The sequence below is a fragment of the Talaromyces atroroseus genome, assembly GCF_001907595.1.
Source record: "Talaromyces atroroseus strain IBT 11181 chromosome Unknown scaffold_5, whole genome shotgun sequence".
NCBI classification, from domain to species: Eukaryota; Fungi; Ascomycota; class Eurotiomycetes; order Eurotiales; family Trichocomaceae; genus Talaromyces; species Talaromyces atroroseus.
The window spans coordinates 447,395-461,939 of NW_017971437.1; the positions used below are offsets into that span (position 1 = coordinate 447,395).

Sequence of the window (14,545 nt, forward strand, 5' to 3'; positions counted from 1 at the left end):
ACCGGGTGGGGCCCTATAAGGGGCGCCGGTGGGGAGCTCTCTGAGCTGCCTGATTTGCCAGGCGAGGAAGCGGCCAGACAGGACGATCGCCAGCCACTAAGCCCACTCGGGCAACTCCATACAAACATTACGTTATTTTACCGCGCGGTGCTGCGAAGGCAGTCGCCAGATTACGTTACCGTACAGGCGCTAACTTAATTTTCCTCGTCGCGCTCCCTACCTAACCTGCCCTGCGCTAGACCTCTTTCAGCCGGCGGCCTGCCCTGGTATACTCTTTTTTCTCCCTCCCCTTCCCTCCTTCTCCTTCTCTCTCCTTCTCTCTCTCTCTATCCCCCTCACCTGCAATTCTTCTAATACTTCTACTTCGCTGCAACTTCTTCTCAAGCCACCGGCTTCTTTTTAATTGTGATACCCCCCATAGAGCCGCTCGATAGCTATTGCTTCCCGCGTCTCTTTGTGTTTTCTTCGTTGAGATACCCCCTTTCCCAGATACCCCCCCAAATTTTAAAAGTGATACCCGCCTGTTCTCGCTAGGCGAGCTCAGTGTTGCTGTCTGCTCTTGTGAAACGAAACCCCGTTTTCACTTTCAACCCAACAAAAAAAAACATCATCTAATTAGACACCATCGACGTTTTATTTCCCTAATATTGGTCAACATGTCTGCTACCGAAGCCACCCAGCCTGTGGAGGAGGCCCCAGCCGCTGCTCCTGCTGTTGCTGAGCCCGTCGCCGCCGAGCCCGCTCCTGCCACCGAGGCTGCTCCTGAAGCTCCGGCTGCTGAGACCACCGAAACCACTGAGGCTGCACCTGCTGCTGAGGCTACTGAAGCTACTGAAGCCACTGCCGAAGCTCCCAAGGAAGAGGCTAAGGAAGAGGAGGTCACCCCCGCTACTGATGGCACTCTCGGCTACAAGGGACCCGGTCTTGTCAAGTAAGTTAATTGTGAATATGACGAGCTGAGATGTAGGAAAGTGATGTGCTAACATGACTTCTTCTCAATCAGGAGCTTCCGATTCGCCAAGCGCTTCTTCTACTTCTCAGAGGACGCTGTTGAGGCCAAGAACTTGACTTCTTACCTCGCTTCTGAGAAGAGCGCTGCCGCGGCCCAGCGCACTGCCGCTTGGGCTACCCAGACCGGCAAGGGTCTTCTATTCTACACCAAGCGTGCTGAGGACAAGGCTACTCCCGCTGGCATCTTCAACCTGGTATGTGATAAGGATTTCTGTCTTGTGAACTACACTTGTTTCATGACTAACAAATGGCACAGTCTGAGGTCAGCGACGTCAGCAAGGAGGGCGTCAACGAATTCTTCTTCAAGACCAACGGTCACAAGCATGTCTTCCAGGCTACCTCCGCCGCCGAGCGTGACAGCTGGGTTGCTGCCTTGACTGCCAAGTCCGCCGAAGCTGAGGCTGAGAAGGAGACCATCACCGGTAGCGAAGGCTACAAGGCTGAGCTCGAGAAGATCACCAAGCCTGCTGGTGTTGCCACCGCTGTCAAGGCTGCCGCCGCTCCTGAGAAGGAAGCTGAGCCTGCCGCTGAGGACAAGAAGGAGGAAAAGAAGGAAGAGAAGAAGGAGGACAAGAAGAGCCGCTCGCAGTCGCGCAAGCGCGCCTCCATCTTCGGAAGCATTTTGGGTGGCAAGAAGGAGAAGGAGGAGGTCAAGGAAGAGACCCCGGCTACCACTGAGGCCACACCAGCTGAGGAAGCCACCGCCGCTGCTGAACCTGCTGCTCCAGCCGAGGCAACTACCGAGACTCCAGCTGAAGAGGCTGCCCCTGCTGCCGCCGAAGCTGAGACTCCTGCCGAGACCCCCGCCGAAGAGAAGAAAGAGGAGCCAAAGACTGCTGCCAAGTCCAAGCGTGCATCCCTCTTCGGCAACTTCTTCAACAAGGTCGCCAGCCCTAGCAAGGAGAAGACCGAAGAGGAGGTTGCTCCTGTTGCCAGCACCGCTCCTCAACTCGACAGCCCTGTTGATGAGGCTGCTGCTGCTGCCAAGCCTGCCGAGCCCGAGACCGCGGTTGAAACCCCAGCTGCTGAAGCCGCTGTTGCTTCTTCCTCCGAGACTCCTGCTGTAGAGACTGCCGAGAAGAAGGAGGAGACTACACCTGAGGCCAAGGACAAGCGCCGCACTTCCTTGTTCGGTACTCTGGGCAAGAAGGTCAAGAGCGAAGTTACCTCTGATGGAGAAGGCAAGAAGACTAACAAGCTCGGAGGCTTGTTCCGCAAGCCCAGCAAGGCTGTGAAGTCGGAGGAAGAGAAGAAGGAGGCAGCTCCTGCTGAGACCATTGCTGAGGGTGAAGACAAGCCCGAGCCTATCTCCAAGGATGCTCCTGTTGAGGAGGTCGCCCCTGCTACCACTGAGAAGGTTGAAGAACCTGTTGTTGCTGCCGAGCCCGTCAACGTTGCCCCGGCCGCTGCACCAGTTCAGGCTGCTGCCTGAAGAAGAGGCGCCAGAACGAGCGTGGTGGAGTTTGAAAAATGGTGGGACCGTGATTTCCCTACTCGTTCTGGCACATCTACAGCCTGACGACGGGCAATCTGATGTCTTTAACCTTTTGATTGTTTCTTTTCCGTCTTGTGACTTTTTGCAAGAGCAAATTATTTATGTGCAGGACTGTTGACAGGACTGTTGGAACGTTGGCGAGATGACGATACCCACTATTTTTCTCTCTCTTTTAATCTTGTTCTTTTGCTTGCTTCATTGTCTTTCCTTGTGATTTCTTTTTTTTCCTTCTTGCTTTCATCAAAAACAAAACCCTCAAACAAACGAAAAAAAAAACATGTCTCGCAACAATACCCGAGTACAGATGATTTCAACGTTTGTGTCTCCGTTGTGCATTGTCTAGATTGATACCACTTGCTGCGTTTTCCTTTTGCTTGGTTCTTATGCCTTGATACCAGACCCGCAGGGTAAAGTGAGTAGTAATAACCTTTGTCGCTCGTTGGTCAGTTAATCAGACTTCGGTATAGCTATAGTATACTGATAATAATAATTATATGTGATTTGCCAATATATTTTTTGTGTCCAACAGAATGTCGCAGAATCGAACAATTCAGCTATACGTATCCATTATAGGCTTAGCGCGCTCCCAGTTTGCGTCGACCCGCACGTGACCAGCATCACCCGATATAACCGAGCTTGGACTAGCGCCAGGCCACAAGGCATCCACGGTTCGCCCCTATAGAAAAAAAGCAGGCGCAAGGATCGCCTCGTCGCGCCGACGTTATCGATGCCGATTCCCTCGTCCGCGTCTCTCTCAGTTCCTGCTCACCGTCCAGGATTACTCGCCAATTCCTCTAATCTCGCACTTCTTCTTCTTCTGCCGTCTCATCTTTGATATCTATCACTTATTTCCCTACTTCGAACGTCGTTAGTCACAGAGTCCTCGGTTTTTCCCTATTCGACAACGCGTTCCGTGCCGAGAGGCGTAGCACCGCAAATTCGCCCGCCATGGTGTCGCGAAAGCGTGCTCACTCCGAACTGGAGACAGAACCCGTAAAGCAAGATGGAGAACCGACTTTCCTGCAGCGAATTAGAAATTGCTGGGAATTTGCTTCTTTGATGCAGTATATCTTCACGTTTGGGAAGATTGTGAAGATTGACGAGGACTTTGGAATCGAGGTAAGCAAGCAAGCAAGAAAGCGCCCGCTCTCCTCCACACACACACACACACACACCCACATGTATTGTATGAATGAGCTCGAATTAATATTGAATTTGTGTGTACAGGACTTGGAAATGGAATGCCTCAAACCCGAAACCTCGGATAAGCTTATGGATATTGGATTGTCGCTACTCAAATTCGTCTCGTCGCATCGGGGTCTATCGTATGTTCATATACCACTCGTGTTTACTTGAAGGAAAGCCCTTACATTGAACAGCCAATTAATTACCATACCAATAGATTCGAAAATTTCGACGAATACACGCGTCGCCAATACAACGCCAAAGCCCCTCATCTTGTTAACCCGTTCGGATACGACGAAGAACCAAATAAGTTTAGAGACTTTGACGTCTTCCTCAAACTGAAAGTGCTACATCAATTGTCCTTATGGACGTTCTGGAACCCTGATCGCATTCGTGAGAAGATGCCTGAGCAGCGGGAAATAGATCAGACACAATGGGTTTGTCTCCGTTCTGCGCCCTTAAGACCAAAGAAAGGAAGTTGCTAATTCCTGTTTTAGAGGATCGAGGAATTTGGCTGGGATCGCAAAGACCGAATCTACTACGTTCTAGACGATAACCGTCTGTACCGTCGCACGGATCCTCCTATTCCTGCACCTATCCCGCCAAAACCGAAGGCGAATTCAAAGAGGGCTAGAGCTGTTGCCAGAGCTGCCAAGCGCAGGAGAATTTCTGCCAAGGCCGAGGAAGAAGAGGAGGAGGAGAAAGATGAGGTTGCCGAGAACGAGAAGAGTTCCGTTGAAGATCCCTCCGCCGGGTTCACATGGGAGTGCATAGCGACCAGTCTTCCCGAGTACCAGGAGTTCATTGATTCGTTCCAAAATACTAGAGACCCGAACGAGAAGTCACTCAGGGATCGACTGATAGAAGGAGTATTACCTATCGTTGGAAAAGCAGAAGAGGCAGAAGAGCGCAAACGCCAGAAACGCGAGAAAGAATTGTTTAACATGCAGCTACTAGCTGGCGCCAAACGATCTAGCCGCCTTGCTGAAAAGCAAGATAAAGAGCGACGTGATAAAGAAGCTGCAGATGCCGCTCGTAAGCACGAGATCGAGCTTGCTGCCGCTCGCAAGGAGCAGGAGAATCAGCGCAAAATGGAAAACGAGCGACACCACCGTATAGTTACTCGAGAACGCAGAATTAGGGACAGGGAATCAAAACGCATACTTCACGAGGCTGAAATGGCCCGGCTAGAACAAGAGCAGAAAAAGCTGGAGTCAGGTGAAGGACGTGTGTCCGAAAGACAAATCAAGGCTGAATTGGAGAAACGCAGGAAAGATTTGGAGGAACTTGCCGATGACGATCAGTGGATTTTCGATTGCTCAGGCTGTGGTGTTCATGGCGAGAATATCGTAAGTTCTTCAACTCTAACCTACAGTCTACATAGTCTACTCACAACTATTGTAAACAGGATGACGGTTCACATTGCGTCGCATGCGAACGTTGCAATGTGTGGCAGCACAGCAAATGCTTAGGGATTTCTCAGGATGAGGCCGAAAAGGACGATTTCCACTTTGTCTGTGCTGATTGCAAGCGCCGCGAGGAGGAGGCCAACCGGCCAAAAATTCCACCTTTGAAATTTCGTATTGGGTCTGCTTCGCCGGCAACCTCTACAACTGCTTCCACGACGAAGCAGGAAGGGGAACAGACTAAAGCTTCACCGAATGCTATTCCTACGCCGTCGAATACGGGTAATTTCAACCTGCAGCCCTCATTGCCGTCGCAGTTCAATAGCAGCCAACCGGCCTCCCCTGAACGTCGTTCTCATCCCTTGGCGACGAATGGACTGCCGTATCCCGGTTCCTTGGCAGCACCTGGGTCGCCATCCAAAGGGAGCATTGGACCAGCATCATCGCCGTTGATTTCGCTACCGGAGCCCGCGTACATCCAGCGACACGCTCATCAGCAACCAGTACAGAACTCATCAGCGGCTCTGCAAGGAATCCTTTCGGGCAATCCGTTGTCGTCTCACCGCCCGTCCTCGTCACACTCTATACACAGCCAGGCGCATCCTTCACCGATTCAAAACCGGCCATCCATGTCCCCGACTCAGGGCAATCGCGACGTTGGGCCTTTGGCTGGATTTCCTCCTTCGGCTCTCTCAAACGGATCTGTTCCATCGACTCCATACGGACAACATCGGCCGACAGGCCGCCCTCAAGACCGAGCAATCCCGTCCTTCTCTTCCAGCATAGATCAGCGCACGAACTCCTTCTCCGATTCATTTCCTTCTCACACACCGCCACCACCGGGATCCCAAAGTAACATAAGCCTTTCGGGCCTTAGTCCAACTAAGAATCAGTCACCGCGCCCGGTGACCGCCAGCAGTGTTGGTGGAGCATCTATCCTGCCTCCGATCCACCGACTAGAGCCGAGTCCAAAGCTCATGGGACGCAGTTCGGCGGATGCTCCCATTCCGCCGCCGGTCAAGATGATGACTCCTGAGCAGGAGGAACGTCGGCAACGCGAAAATCAAATGGCTACCGCTGCTGCATCTTCCGGTACAGATCTAGCCCGAAGCAATGTTGACAACGGATCTCGCACATCCCTGCCACAGTTGTCATCCTGGAACATGTCATCGAACAGTGCCCAGCAGCAGCAGTCGCAGCAGCAGCGACAATCACTAGCACCGCCATTAGCGCCGACAGCGCAAGACCAGGGTAAAGGGGTTAATGGGCATTAGACTCTAACTCTTGAAAGAACAAAAGAAAAGTATGTATTGCATATGGATAAGTATAATCATGTATTGAATTAGGGAGGCTATTATTTGCGTTTGCGTCTGTGGATGTGGATGTGGATGTGTTTGGATTTGGCCTGGATTCTTATTCTTGGGTGGTAATAGATGTAAATGTAAACATTTCTTTCCCTTGCTTTGCTTTCTTTTTCTTGATATAAAATATCTTCGCCTTGATTTCCGATGTTAATGGCATGGATTGCTGCAGTTTGGTTTGGAATTGGACAGGGAAGACTAACTTTCTTCTTCTGGCCGTACACGTATGTATGTATGTTCTGATTAGGAGTGTATGTGACTGATAAGGTTGTCTGTTTGCAAGAGTTTCTCCTCGTAGCTATCTACCTAGGTACATTAGACACTGGACAGTAGTGTAGACTGTGTAGGTGTCAACTATATACAAGTATCAAGCTAGAAAGAACCGCAGTAAAATACATACAGATGTCTAGCCTACGAGTCTCATTCTATGATTCAACTACCCAACATCCCACATGCCTCTCTCTCATCGAGTTCTTAGGTAAATATGAAGCTATACCCAGGTAATTGGTCTGACCGCCTTTTTGACACACACACACACACACACACACACACACTCAGAGAGAGAGAGAGAGAGAGGAGCTAAGTCGGACCGGTGAGGTACGTCTATCAAATGTATCCCGAAGCCGATGAGAGAATTCCGAATGCTATCAAAGTGCGAAGTATCTCCGTCCTTGGTATGCGAGGTATGAGCAGTAGGTAGCTACTTGGTTATGTCGTGGAACTGTAGCTGTGTGCATATGCTGCATGCATGCCATTGATTGGGAATAGGGCTGGGCAGGGTCACGTTTTCAATTGGACGATGCTGTGGTACGACTATCGACCATGGCATATGAAGTAGTCGGAATTAGAATGTAAAGAATCTGATTGTTAGGCCGCGGGATAATAACAAAGGAGGTAAAAATGAGAATAAGAAATATTACGAACACAGTGGATGTATAGGATCATCAAAGTCAAAAGATAGATAACTCCTTCTCGCATGCACAATCTTGACTTTGAATAGTTATGCTCACCTAGATTGTAGATTACTACTGGTATCAAAGAGTAGAGACAGGGCAGATATTGATATATTTCTTTTTCTTCTATTTATATATGAGTGTATCTACGTGGCTCATCTTGGTATGTGATAGCGTGTCTACCTGGTTGGATAAGACAGGTTCATCGTGACAGAACTATACGCAATAGAAAGAAAGAACATATACTCCGTCCCGTACCAAAATACGGAGAGTGTAGCCGAATGTGAGATCCGTTTATTCCATTGCGTCTATTATACCATGTACGGAGTACGTAGCATGCAAAGTAGAACTACAAACAAATTGACTGCCGGCAGGCTGGCGTGTCTAACCAACGCTTTCCGTACTTCCCCGGGCCTATCACATCAAAAACAAAGATGGCCGAAATTTTGCCGGTCGTAGGCTATTTCTTTATTTTCTTTATTTCTTTTTTTTTTTTAAGACTAGTTCAGAAGCCCCTCCAAACGGGCAGATCCTGGCACATTGTTCATGTCTGTAATCCCAGTCAAGACTCGTCCAGTCCATGGACTTGGGTCGGCTTGAGAGCCTGTGCTTGTGCATGAAACGCCCATCCTGGCCAGTCCGAATTGGGATTGTCTGCATAGTAGTATATATGTACTCCGTAGTTCGACTTTCGAGTTCTATATACGCACTTCATATGTCTGGAAGTTAAAGCATTAGCGCCTGTCTCTTTTTAGGCGAACTCGGGTTCGTCCGGACTCCGGAACACCCGTTCCAGATGCCGTGATGGAACAGATCATAGTATAATTATACTATGAACTAGTATGTATACCAGTGTCTTAGAAATAGTCGGTAGTATGCGCAGTAGCTCAGTGGCTCGGCTGGACTTTGGTAGTCCTAATTTCAACCAGAACTGCCTTGTCTAGCCGAATCTGGAAGTAGGGGTAGTCCCTGCGTTCGGCTAGTATCTATATAGGGATATACTTATAGTTATAATATAAAGTGATATAGTACTATACTACTAAGTCCTCCGTACGGAGCGCGCGGTAGTAGATTTCACACTGATTCAGATTTAGATCTCTGACCGGATTGACAGGGATAAATCCTACTAATCAACCATAACCCGGCAGTTATTCGATTACTATTTCCTGGATAAGCACAGGCCGACGACCCACTTGCTCACGTCTACGATGAGGGTGTATATTATTAACCTGCAAAGTTAGTTAGTAGAGACACATTTTAAGAACAGTTACTATTCCGAAGCCCATGCTTGCCCAGGCATCTTCGGGAATAACTAGCAGGTAATTGCCGCCGATCGTAGGATTTGCTCCTTCGCACTAATCTAGGGCAAAATGCGCCTCGTGTGGAAGTTATACATCGTGACTTGAGGAGAAAGTTAGAGAGAGAGAGAGTATGTGTGTGTCTGACGTGTCGATCAGCGTTGAACCTTCAATTGATTTCAACAATGCATTGCGAAATAGCTATGCCAAACTTTGCCCGCAGTGTCATCGCGTTTTCTCCATATGGAGTTCCGCTATCCACTTTTGTTTGCTGTCAGTGCTGCCTAGGCCCTAGTGCTTGAATAGTGGCGCGTTTACGCGTACTCTCCACAGTTTCATACTCCAGTATAGTATATACTCTCTAGTACAGAGTTCTCCAAAGTCTTCATATCCAATCAGTATTGATATATTATTTGCATTTGCCTCTCAATACTATCTTGAACTACGGAGCACATAGGTTAGCGCCCAAACGGGCGTTACTGAGTGTGTACGGAGTATACGTACTATACGGAATTAGCCCCACTTCGCAGCCGCGCTTGCACGGGTACGTTAACGATTGGCCGAAACACTATAGCGGAGATAGACTCCCGCGTTTAATTCAGCCAACCACAGTCTGCCTGGTCGTATTTTAATTACCCACTAAATTAGACACAAATACAACCAATGAGAAAATTACGCCAAGCTCACCTACCCTGAAAAAGATTAGTTGCTGGATTCTGGACCGTTCTTATATCTGCCCGGCTCTCCGCTGCCCTCCGAGCTCCGCCGTCAAGTCCGCTTATATTGTAACCGAGTAGTGTTAGGGTATATGGCGTTGCATGCTAATTATTATTCGTTACTGCCTATGTGACCTGATTTATCTCATGATCCATAGCGCACGTGCTACTCTTGAAACACTGAGTGTGATGCAAAACAGATACATACTGTCGACTATATGCTGAAAGCATGCGCATGCGGTCTATGCATATTGACTATATGCAGAGTAAGTAACATTAAGCAGTGCTAGTTACTATTTGCTCGTGTTCATAGAACTAATAAGATATATGGATGATAAGGAAAGGAAGATAATGACCATTCTGACGTCGATCGTGGTTCTTTCTCATTCAGCCTTACAATAAGCCTATCTACAATTCAAAGGCTTGTGGCGAGTTGAGCACTGTATCATTTATTTTGCGTTTCAAATTATACCTGTGCTTGCACTTCATAATTTAACTTTGTACATCTTCATAACTACTAGCTACGTATTGATTTGTTACGTGGTAGTTAATACACGTATATGTTGCACGCGTGTCGGCACGATGTTAGGCCGGGGATTATGTATTACTAATTAGCCTGGACTGGCTTGTTAGTGTTCGGTACCCAATCAGGGCATGTTTGATAAAACGCCTCTTTCGAAGCTTGATATGTCTAGTTGTTCGGTACATCGATGGCTCGACGCAGGGCCATTGCCCAAGTCAGATAACTGCATGTCCTGCAAGCCTCGAAGTGCTGCTACGTGCGTAGCTGTACTGTCAGGTGAAATTTCCCCGCTACTTAATTACTATTTAGGTAGTACGTACTAAGTAGCTTATCACTGGCACAGACGTAACTATGTACCAGACTAACGGCCGGAGGCGAGTGGGATAGTTACCTTCTCTCCGCATTGGTCATGCTGACAGAAACAAAAGATCAGCCTATCAGAATTGCCACTGACCGCTCTATCGTGCGGAGACAGGATAGAGCGTTCGGCTCGTCGGTATGCGATTGCATACATGCGTAGGGGTCCTACGTGGTGCGGCTGAGCGGTCACTAATTGCCCTGTACAGGGACTATCCATGGTACATGCTACGTATTCTGTTGGGCTGTACATAGTGACAAATCAGCAATTAACCGGATTGGTCCAATTGATGCAGGGAGACAATTGGAAAGTAGAAGTGCATATCAAAATTAAAAACAAATGACAATTTTCAACGGCGCCATACACGCAACTAAGCCTGTTTTGGCCCGCTATGCATAAATCATATCACTAGTGTAAGTAGCCCCGCTCAGGATTACATATGCACAGCACGGTACGGTAAGTAATTACCGTTTACTTACACTAGATACTCTCACGGACTGGAGGTGTGGTGTTGAAGCATCAACAGATTCACATGTCTCGGGAATAACCACGGCTGCTCACCGTATTTTGGATCTGTTTGACCGGGCATGGAGAAGTCGTCGAGTCGTCCCTCTAAATTAAGAGAGACAGACATACGGTGAAGGGGTAAACATTGGTTGTGCCAGTGATTCGTCCATCTGAGATTTGCGAGATGTAGATTTGACGTTCCTCGCAGGATAATATATCCTTCTACTGAAGTCCGTCACGTTCGACTGAGCCACATGGAACCTTACGTCCAATAAGCTTTCCCTCCGTTTCCGTTTTGGGAAGTCCGGATCTTCGAGAAAAGGGGGAAATAGGAGAAGATGCGCTTTTATTTCACCGATTTGACCCATGTCGACAGAAACAGACCAGAAAATAGCTCACCGTGTTTGACTTGCTAGAGAACTAAAAAATAAGGACATTGGGCTGACTAGGTAGTTGGACCTTGCAAGACGGGATACACGTTTTCTGTCAGGGTATATCCGTGGACATGGAGAAATATCCACCTTCTCCGAGTATCTCGAAGATCATGATTTTTAGCTTTGCGTTCTCAACGCTCTGAATACTCAGCAAAGTCTCGTTGCTAGCACGCACAGATCATCTCTTGTGTGTGTGTGTGTGTGTGTGTGTGTGTGTGTGTTATCTTTTGAAAGTCGAGGTAGAATCACCTGAAACCATGAGGTTACACAGTCTTCGTCGATCAGGCTTTTTGCATAGTACCTACGTCTAGAGTCCAACTACAGGAAAAACAAAAAGCAAAATAAATAGATCCTTTCCAAGATCTTCAAAAGTTTGACTCATGTCCCTCTCCAGTCGAGTAAAATGATCGCCCGCCAAACTTTGGATTTCCTACTGAAAGAGGAAATCAATCAGATCGCGTGCTGTCCAATCGAGATCCAGAGGATATAACATCTATAGTTGCACGCCACAGTGAGATAACGCGGTAGTCTATCGCCGAAATTATCTAATATAATATATGTCTAATCTGTCTGTCGAGTCATGCAACGAGGAGCCCAGCAAGGTCTATTTCCCCCGTTTTATCTTCATTGAGGGATCGGGGAATTATAAATGAGCAGCCATTCTAGGTCTCCGACTACGCCGAGGGCAAATAATTTCTACCCATGCGCTATCCTTATAGATCCGTCAATAGTAGCTCTCTTCACCGTCGTGTCATATCATCATCTACTTTGATGCCTGCGTATGTAGCTAGGAGACCAACTAACTGAAAAGAGCAGGCAGGCCTATCGGAAGATCGGCTTGCAAGCCGTTAGCCATAGTTCCTGCTTGTCATCTCCGAGGAGTAAGTACATAGTATTACGTACTACTCCGTACTGTTCATGTGTGTGTCTGTTCTGCCTCCCAAATTTAGGATCCTGCTAGGCATGTCATTCCGGAAGGGGAAGTCAGTTGTCTATCTTGCTGTCAGTGTCAGGGAATCCTTTTGACCCTTCAGTAATAATTAGCATAGTCAGGGGCCGGACAGACTATTGAACATCCAGTTCGGCACATGACTTGCGTCGATGATCCATGAATCTATATTCGACTTGCGCTGAAAGGGACTTGTTACTTGCTTGAGGTCCTTTTTGACTACGCACCGTCTTTCTACAATAATAGTAGACTATCAGAAACCAAGGTAGGTTTTGCCTATAAATCGAAAACATGTTTCAAAACCCCGGCTTTGCCTATTCCGGCATAAGGTGGTGTCGGAGTAAGCCTACGGGCTTACGGTAATTTAATAATATAATACCAATTACCTGGTCCGTACTAGCTCAGCACGGGAAAAGGAAACGTCTGCCACATGGCTGGTCCGTTGTGTGGTGCACAGTTATGCAGTAATGTATCGTATTGTAAACTGTATGCCCCACAAGACCCTGCATGGCCAATGATCGCCGTGAGGATCCCATTGCCTGATAACGTGGTTCGTTGTGAGCAATCTGTCAGACATGCGGAGTAACTGCTTACATACTTTCCATGGATGATTATCAGCCGTGCCTTACATGGCTGTCCCCATGAATCATGAATTATATCATTCGGTCAGCTTAGGGCTGGGAGACGGAGTAGGTTCTCCGTTCCGCGCCAAGCTCCGTGATACGTACTCTATATGTACCGGTGTAAAGTATATGGTATATGGCATCTGATAGTAGATTATATCAATCACTCTCAAGTAGTCACTTACGCTCTAAGGCTCGATGTTTAGCTGGAGCGTAGATTGATTACCGCATTTGACAGGTTACAGATAGTTTAATCCTACTAAGAAGTAGGTGCATACCTAGTCGCTCGTTGATCGATCAACAGACCCTTCTAACACATCTCTTAGCGCATGCTGACTGTTAAGACTCAGCGTGCAAGACACATGCAAGCCAAATGATCCTTTTGGTTCTCCCCAGGCCAGCTGTGGATCGCCCTGACACATGTTCCGATTAGTTATACTAGTTGCTGCTAATCTTTTTTGCCCGTCTACGAGATACGTATGTACTCCGTATGTAGGCATGACATTGGTAGGGATTGGCATCCCACGCAGTCTCCTGGCAAGGTGCCCACGGGGCACTTCGATATTGCATGCGTATGCCTGTATGTCTGTATATAGTACCCAGTAGTTAGTTGTGCGACGGAGATCATCTTCAAGGGACAGACTATTTTTTGGGACTCTTCAAAATGGCGATATTGCAGACATTTCGCGAGTTTTAGGGCTTGTCTTGACTCGTGTGTATGTGTGTGTGCGAGCCATGAAATCCTGGGGAATAATTCCCCTTTCCTTATATTTTCCCGGCGGATGATCTGCTGCGATAGGGCTCTGTCGAAGCAGAGGGCTCCCTATTTTCCCCGTCATTACGACTAGTATACGCCCTAGGGTGCTAGATGCGTAATTTATACACAGTTCATAATTATTAATTACTGTCCGTAAATTACGAACTAAAGTGATCGGAATCTGGGGCGCGCAAGTACTGTTCCCGGATTGGTCCAACTTAGCGCGCGACCCACTGCCTGGTACGGGTAATTCGCGGTATTACGCAGGACCGGCACAGACAGGTTGTTAATCTATTGCCCTTTACAGGCATTTCCCCCCCCCCCCCCCGGCCTATCGGCCCGTTAGCGGCTTCTAGTATAGGCACTATTAGGACAGCAGTAGAAGAATCTATACTATATACTTTACAACAGATCTCTCAAAATCAAGAGGAAGAAAAGGAAGGCTGCTTCCAGGTCTACAGACACATGTCAACCATGGGCCCTGGTGATTGAAACAGTAAGCAGTACTGTAGTTGCACGTTGGGCCCACCTCCTGCGCCGCACGGAGTACTCCGTAACTTAATCCCGTATATCCTGTATCCGTAATTCAGTGCCAAAAAAAATTAATCCATAGTTAATCAAATCAAATCAAATCAAATCGTGGTAGTGCCTTAGTAACCCAATTAGTCTACTAGGCAGACCCTGCCTAGTCCTTCCTGTCTGGTCCACATTGCTGCGCACACACCAATGAGCCTAGACGGCGCATTGCTTCGAGCGCCGTCAAGCAAGCCATGCTGCAATAAACTGCCTTTGCCCCAAAGCGGCTGGAGTGCAGGTCTCGAATCTGGACTAGTTATATAGTATAGTATAGCATATTTTAGTATATGTACACACCCAACTGCCACAAATTGGCTTAATTTATTCCATCCATCTGTCTGTCATTCTTTTCTGCCCATCTCTCTTCAGCCCCAACATAGAAACACCAGGATC

The 14,545-nt window shown here is 47.9% G+C and overlaps 2 protein-coding genes across 2 annotated transcripts; both read left to right on the forward strand.

Moving 5' to 3' along the window:
* Positions 1 to 656: 656 nt before the first annotated feature.
* On the forward strand, positions 657 to 2,443 carry UA08_04614 (hypothetical protein; the record flags this gene model as incomplete). Its single annotated transcript, XM_020266903.1, has 3 exons — positions 657 to 931; positions 1,004 to 1,205; positions 1,268 to 2,443. The coding sequence occupies 3 exons, from the start codon at positions 657 to 659 to the stop codon at positions 2,441 to 2,443; spliced, it is 1,653 nt and encodes a 550-aa protein (XP_020120089.1).
* Positions 2,444 to 3,454: 1,011 nt separating this feature from the next.
* UA08_04615 (hypothetical protein) lies at positions 3,455 to 6,371 on the forward strand (the record flags this gene model as incomplete). Its single annotated transcript, XM_020266904.1, has 5 exons — positions 3,455 to 3,625; positions 3,734 to 3,831; positions 3,909 to 4,128; positions 4,189 to 5,040; positions 5,100 to 6,371. 5 exons carry the CDS (start codon positions 3,455 to 3,457, stop codon positions 6,369 to 6,371), a joined length of 2,613 nt encoding a protein of 870 aa, XP_020120092.1.
* Positions 6,372 to 14,545: the final 8,174 nt, after the last annotated feature.